The sequence below is a fragment of the Geospiza fortis genome, unplaced genomic scaffold (assembly GCF_000277835.1).
Source record: "Geospiza fortis unplaced genomic scaffold, GeoFor_1.0 scaffold188, whole genome shotgun sequence".
Lineage (NCBI taxonomy): Eukaryota > Metazoa > Chordata > Aves > Passeriformes > Thraupidae > Geospiza > Geospiza fortis.
The window spans coordinates 3,774,686-3,782,032 of NW_005054337.1; the positions used below are offsets into that span (position 1 = coordinate 3,774,686).

Genomic DNA, 7,347 nt, shown 5'->3' on the forward strand with positions numbered 1-7,347 from the left:
ATCATCCATCAGGTCTGCTCTTGCTTACTGGCGATGGACTCCAGCATCCAAATCTTCAAGCTGTGATTAGAGCTCTTGCCAGCTGTCACTCTGCAGTGGTTTTTCTCCAGATCCTTATGTGAGTCCCTTCACAGAGGGATGGTGATAGGGCTGCCACTGCTGCTGTTACATTAATTGCCCTTGTTTTTAATTGATGACCTCTGTAGGTGGTGGTGGTGTAGAGGGAGGCTGGTGTAAATGGTTTTGTTTGCAGCCTCCTTTCTGCTAAATAGAAAAATGAAATTTCTGCTTTGTGGGTGTGTTTGCTGAGACCTCAGGGTGTCCTGCCCAAGCTGTGTCTGGAACAGGGCTTTGTGTCCATCACATCAGGCAGCAGAAGGAAACGCTCTGTGTGGAGCCAGTTGTCTGCACAGGGCTCTGTGTGTCACCTCTTGCTCTGGTTGCTGCTGAAATGGCTGAATATTTGTCCCATGAGTGGAAGTGCCTGTGACCCCCCTGCTTGGAGGGCTGTGAATGATTGCAAAGAGCTGGGGCAGGGCAGGAGGGGCTGGAGGAACTGTTCTGCTGGAAGGGGCATGGGGGCACTTTTAATGAGCTGTGCAAAGAGCTTGTTCCAACAGCTTCTAATGAACTCAATGTCTACAGCCTCTTGGCTTGGTAACAGCTGAGGCAGCCAAATCTGCTAAAAGGAGCTCTGAGCAGGCAAACAGGGCCCAGTGCCTTCAGAAAACTGACTTGACTTCCTCCATGGCCATGGAGCAATTTAAAATTAACTTGGACATGATGGGTTCTCCTGGTTAGTACAAGGAGACTAAGATCTTCCAGAAGGAAAATGACACTGCTTGCACTGGAAAGCAAAGAGCATGAAGGGTGTCTTTGTGGGCAGAGGGGCGATGCAAGTGTAGACAAAGGGGATGGGAGTGGGTTGTCCTGCATGCTGGAGGGAGCTGGATGCTGGCTGGAGAGCAGAGCAGGAGCATGGACAGGCAGGGAACAGTCCAGAGAGCAGCCTGGCAGGAGAAATAAGTGATTGTAGCCTGGTTTTACATTTCATACACAAAGTCCATCTCTGCAGTGTTTGTGTGTGGTGGTTTGGGAAGGCCAGTTTCACAAAACTGGAAGCAGTGGTCAGTTAAAAGATGAGAGCAAGAACTTCAGTGAGGAAAGAGGGGGATAACTGAAAGTACAGTGACAACATTTTATCACATCCTCTGTGAGCTTCAGCCCAGAGAGAGGGCCAGCCTGGCAAGGAGCAAGCAGCAATACTTGGGCTGGGGGAAAGGGAAATCTTTATTGACAGGAGTTAGTGTTAATTGGAAAACACAACTGCATATAAAACGTCTGCCTGATTCCTGCCTGTGTCTGCAATGGTTGACTCAATGATTGTAAAGGTCTTTTCCAAACTACTTGTTTCTGTGGTTCTGTGAAAAGAGATATGGAAGAAATCCCTGGGCAGGGTGTTGAGGGTGATGAACACAAATGTTGTAATCTGTTGCCAGATGGACAGTACAGAAAAAGCCACATTCAGTGAAGCATATTTGTTCTATACTGAGCAAAATTCTGATAGTGCAATCCTACAGCATAATCCTACAGCATAAGAAATTGACTGATAATAAATGTTTTTACTGTGACAGGAACTAAAATGAAATTTAAAATTTTATACATCTAACCCTGTCTACTTTAAAATCTATAAATTCAGACAACTTGCACACAATAATTTTACAAGAGCCTGAAGGGTTTGTTGTGTACCAACAAAGTGGGTGTATTTCTACAAGCCCCAGTACAGATGGAGATCACCAGGGATGCTGATCACATGCCAGACTGATCTGTAGCCTCCCTTGGGAAGTATTAAAAAAAAAAAGGTAGGAGATCATAATATGTAATTAGCTCAACACGGCTACAGGACTGGCTACCCACAGCCAAGGTGGTAAATGTGGTATTTGTCTTCTGGGATGTGTGAAAGTTGACAACAGCAGTGGAGAATCTTCCACACTGCTATTTGTTGTGTTGGTGACTTTTTGCCACACACTCAGTTTGCCCACCTTATCTGAGCTTCAGCTGTCTCATTTTAAACCAGAGAATTTTTTAATTTTTGCCAACTACAAAATACCTCAAGAAGTTTAAATAAAAGTGTTTAAGCTTTATGTCATTTTAGCAGAGGAAAATAGATTCCCTGAAGCTCTTGCAGCTTTGTGGCCTGTGTTACTGGCCCCTTTCTAGCCACTCTGCAAATAGCCAGCAGGAGCAAAAGGACTGCACTGGCAGGGAGGCTGGTAAACAGGGCTTGGGCTGAGTCCAGATTACATAATGCTTGCAGGAGCTGGGTTAGTAGAAATGAGATTCCCAGATCCATCCTGCTGGAGAACAGGCCCTGGGCACAGTGGGGCTGGTAGCACAGTTACAGCTGTGCCATGAGAACACCCAGAGCTTGTTTGCTGCTCCAGGTGGTTCTGTATGTCACAGGTAGGATGTTTTTTGGTGATAGCAGAGGGATGAAAGGGCTCCAATTCAGCCAAGATCTCTCTTGGTATTGGTATCAAGGTCCTGGAGGAGCCCTGTCTGCCACTCTTTTACCTGATTAGAGGGTGGTAGGGAGCCTGTGTGGCTGATGGGGCTGTGATGGTCATGCAGCATTCAGGGGTTGATGGAGAAAACCCAAAATTTGGCAGTGCCAAGGCAGGGCTGCTTTGAGCACTGAGTCTGCCTGGTGGGGAAGCTGTGGGCACTGGGTCTGATGGGGAACAAGGTCCAGCTGAAGGTCCTGGTGTCCCTTTCAGGCTGTGCCCGTGTCCCAGTGCTGTGCCTGGGTGAGCCAGCTCGCCTCCCCTGACCCACATTCCCTGCCAGAGCCTCCTTTCCCTGGGGCACCTCATCTGCCTTTCCCAGAGACTACAGGAGACAACCTCGTGGCTTGGCTTCCTCTGCCACAGCTCAGCAGGTTCCCCAGGGTGGAAAATCCCCAGTGCTTGAGTGTAGCAGAGACAGGATCTGTGTCTGGAGGGGCAGAGGTCGATCCCAAGGCTCTTGAGCAACAGGAAGAAGAGCTCCTGCAGTCCAGAGGCACAAGTGCTTTCCTGGAAATCATTAAATGGCTGTAAAATTAACCTGATCACAAGATCCATTTGAAAGTTTGTATGTGCCACCGTGAACTTTGATAGAATTCTGTTGAAAAATGTAAATACAAAGGTGCAGGGAGATACAAGAAGTAGGAGCCCTGACACGGATGCAGCCAAGGGATGGAGGGATAAAGATGTGGAGGTGATGGTGCCACACAGAGCAGCGAGTTCAGCTCAGCCTGTCCAGGGGCACCCTTGGCCAAGTCCCTAAAGGACCATTCTCCTGACATTTGTTAGCATTCATTGCTTGTGTACTAACCAAACACACCAAACACTGGGGACACCAATTAATTAACACTTGCAAAATATCTTGAAATCAAAAAGCTTTCAATTTCATATAGAGTTTGGTTCAATTTTATCGATTTTTTTTTCATTCTGGAGAGTGCTTGGTTGAAATTGAAGTTATTGTGCATTGGTCTTATTCCTTTTTTTTCAGTGGTGGTCCTATCTCAAAAACCTTTTCAATATAGCTGCAATTTGTGCTCTTTTAGGGTAGAATAAATTGGATAAACAGCACTACTACTTTCTTCAAGTGGTTTCCTCTTGATCCATTTAGGTTTCAAAAATTCAGGGAAGCCTTTCACATAGCAGTTCTTCCTGCCCTGTTTCGTTTTTACCCCTTGGCTTTTGATCTTGCAGTGAAGAGGAGTTATTAGATTGATGCTGTGTCTCATTGCAGTGTTTTCCAGAACATTTTCCATACACTGGAGAATAAATATCCATTACTTATAATTAGTTTTCTAAATTGTACATCATCTATTTTGTAAAGTCAATTAAAGCCTTCACTGATATGCTCTTGTATCATTGTTAAATATTTTCAGTTGCTCCACTCCAGTAAGAGCTAAAGTGTCTTTATTTTGAAGTTGACTTTGGTGCAACTTTCCTTGCAGGAAACTGAAGAATATTTTGCCAGTGAGGGGAAAAAAATTATCCATATGGCCTTTGGAAATCAAATGGAAGAGAGCTTAATGAGAGCAAAGCTATTTATTTGGCATATAAAAAGAACCATAGTAAAGAAGAATTATCAGTTGGCACAGGAATTGAATCACTAATCTAGTGGCAAACACTTGAAAACATGATTCTTTATTTTTGTGAAGTTTAGCACTGCCAGGTTTGCTGCTCTGGTCCTGCTGGTTTGGGGGAAATGAAGCATGGGAAGCCCATGAGAGCTGCCAGGTGCCAGGGCTGGGCTGATCTTGAGGGTTTTGCTTCACACACTCTCATGTGTCATTTTACTGGCATCTAAAATTAGGTCTGAAAGTGATCTTTAAATCCAGGTCTTAGGCACTTCATATGAGGCATTGACACTACTACAATAAATGTATGAAAAAAAAATCAGTTACATTCAGTTCTGCTGTGCTCATGTTTCCACATTCACTGGGGCCTTGCTAGCAGGACCCCTTGTCAGTGCAAAGCCTGGGTGCTAAAAGAAAATCAGAAATTCTGTAATTTTGTCCACCTTTCTAACCCTCACTTGCAGATGTAGTGAACATAAATCCCTGTTGGTTTTGACCTCCTTCAGCCCAGGCCTGCAGCAAATTGTGTGTAGGTGAACAGGCAGGTGGTGGCTGTGCTGTACCTGCTCTAGTGCTTGGTTAATCCCTCAAATGATGGGACTGGGACCACATTATCCCCAAAACGGAGCTCCCCACAGTCCCCAGCCTTGGCAGGGAGCAGAGCCATCATCTCCCGCTCAGAAGCCCAGGGGAGGAAGGTCCCAGCGGAGGGACAGAGGTGCCTTTGAGTAGCAATTCAACCTGCACAACAAGCTGGAAAAGTGATAAAATAAATAGTTCTGTGGCTTCCAAGTGATGCTCAGCAGTTATTTATAGCGCAGTGGGCACTGTGCCTGTGCTTGCTGACAATGTCCCTGTTCAGCCCTGCTGTGACCCAGCTCAGCTCTGCCCTGGGCTCTCCCGTCCTGGGCTCGGGGCCGCTCTCCCGACTTCCTCCCATTGCTCATTGTTTTGGCTGTGGCTGTGGTGACAAATGGCTTTGGTCTAGTTTGTGCCTCCTGGGTGGATGGGTGAATTCACACTGTGGCCTGGGGGCCCTGGGTTTCTGCCAGCCTTGGCCAAGGCCGGGGTGATGCCGGGTGATGCCTGCCCACAGGAAGTGCTGTGACACCAGGGTGCTTGATTTACTGATTTCCATAGGGACTGGGATCACTTCCCATGGAATGGGTTCTCATAAATCTCTTGGGAGACTCTGATCCAAGAAAAGAAACCTTTCTGAGGGCTGCCTATTGCAAATGTGGGGGGCATACATCTCTGTTTTTGCATAGCTGTGCAGAGGATGGTCTGCGGAAGTTGGAGGGAAAGCACAAACATTAAATGGGTCAGACACCTGAGCATGTCAGCCCTAATTCAATATTGTGGGACAGTTCTTGCTCTCCAAAGATTCCTTGGCTGATGCCTGCAAGCATGTGGGAAGATCAGGCAATCAAGGGGGACTTTGGTTTTGCTGTGGTCTCAGATCAGTCCTGAGCCCCTTACACAATATAGGAGGGTGGATGTTGTACTTGATGGAAATTATTTGGGAGAAGTCCTGTACCCTTAAGGGAGTAACGGGAGCATTTTGCTTCTCTGAGTGTCTCCAAGTGACAAGATGTCTCTGTAATGCCACATCTCACTTTTCCTCTCCTCCTTTTGCAGGAAGGAAGATGCCTCTATGTGATCCTGCTGATGGCCCTGTACTGGTGCACCGAGGCCCTGCCCTTGGCTGTGACAGCTCTGCTGCCCATCCCCTTCCTGGGGATCCTCCCATCTAACAAAGTTTGCCCACAATACTTTTTAGACACCAATTTCCTGTTCCTCAGTGGTTTAATCATGGCCTCGGCCATTGAGGAGTGGAATTTACACCGCAGGATTGCTCTCCGGGTGCTCATGTTGGTGGGAGTCCAGCCAGCCAGGTGACTATGGGGGTTCTCCCTGGGGGATGTGAGCTCCAGGGGCTTGGGAAGAGGCTCTGCTGTGCTGCTCCAATAGTGGGGGCTGTCCATACCCCCTTTTCTCCATTTGCTCAGCTGTTTGCTCCTGGGCCAGTGCAGCACAGGGAGAATCCTTTGGTTCAGCCCCATACTTGTGCTCCATCCAGTTTCAGGAGAGTCACAGAAATCCTTTTTGGTATTGGTTTTGTTATCTCTGCACATGAGCTTTTCCTCCCAAGGTGTCAGAGAACTTGCCCAACTGAAGAAATTCAGCTTTTCCTTTTTTCTCTCTTTCAGACTAATCTTAGGGATGATGTTGACAACGTCTTTCCTGTCCATGTGGTTAAGTAATACTGCCTCCACTGCTATGATGCTTCCAATTGCAAATGCAATTTTAAAAAGCCTCTTTGGGGAGAAAGACACTTCTAAGGATATGAACAGGGAAAATGAAGAAAACCAAGGTAATTGAGACAAGGCAGTGGTATAAGCCAGCTGAGGTCTGCCCTGCTGCTCCCAGATCTGCCCCATTTTATTGACTTCACTGGCACAAATACCATGTTCATTAGCTTGCAGCTCAATCTCAGGGCTGGTCCCACTTTACTGCACACTTTATTCCCATGGTGGAAGAATATTGGCAGAAAACTCCCTTTTATCTGCCCTTTCCTCATGTCATGCAGGAAGCAATGCTTATGAATGGCCTGGAAAACCAAAGAGGCAATGCCTAGCCAACCTGCTCCATAAACCTGCAGCTGGCACAGGTTAAAGTCCAGCTGTGTGGCAAGGTGGTGGTGGGATTTGTAGGGATGCTGTGGGGATGGCTGGAGCCAGGGAGGGCTGTAGATAGGGCAGGTGATGAGTGGGGTCCCTCCCTGTGGCACCCAGAGCTGTTGTGCACTTGGGACAGGTGTGTTCTCTTGTTTTCCTGCTTGTCACCCATGGAACTGGAGCCTGAGCTGGAGGAGAAAGCAAAGACTCAAGGGAAGGCTGGCAGGTTAAATATCTGTCCATAAAGTGCTTTGTGATTTTTTCCATCTCCATGTTGCTGTGTGGTGTTGTTCCTGAGCAGGTTGAGGATAGGTAGGGGTATGTGGCCAGGTAAGACCTTTCTCCAGCCCTCTCTTCACAAGCCATTCACCAGAACTTTGGGCTTCTGGCAGACAGTGATGAGAAACAGCAATCCAGAAATGACATCCTGACATCCCCTTTGCAGCTACTGCTGATAGCTGGAGCAGTAGTCACAGCTTCTTCTTCTGCTTCTGCTGCTTCTTCTTGTACTAATTACTAATTCATCTGCCTCTGTGA

General features: G+C 47.1%; 1 protein-coding gene across 1 annotated transcript in view; it reads left to right on the top strand.

Annotated features, from left to right (window-relative positions):
- Positions 1–7,347, top strand: part of SLC13A3 (solute carrier family 13 member 3) — a 26,327-nt gene that overhangs the window by 3,556 nt on the left and 15,424 nt on the right. Inside the window, exons 2-3 of the mRNA XM_005422218.1 lie at positions 5,771–6,027; positions 6,343–6,506. Coding sequence (XP_005422275.1) covers positions 5,771–6,027; positions 6,343–6,506 — 421 coding nt within the window. The remainder of the gene's footprint in view (positions 1–5,770; positions 6,028–6,342; positions 6,507–7,347) is intronic.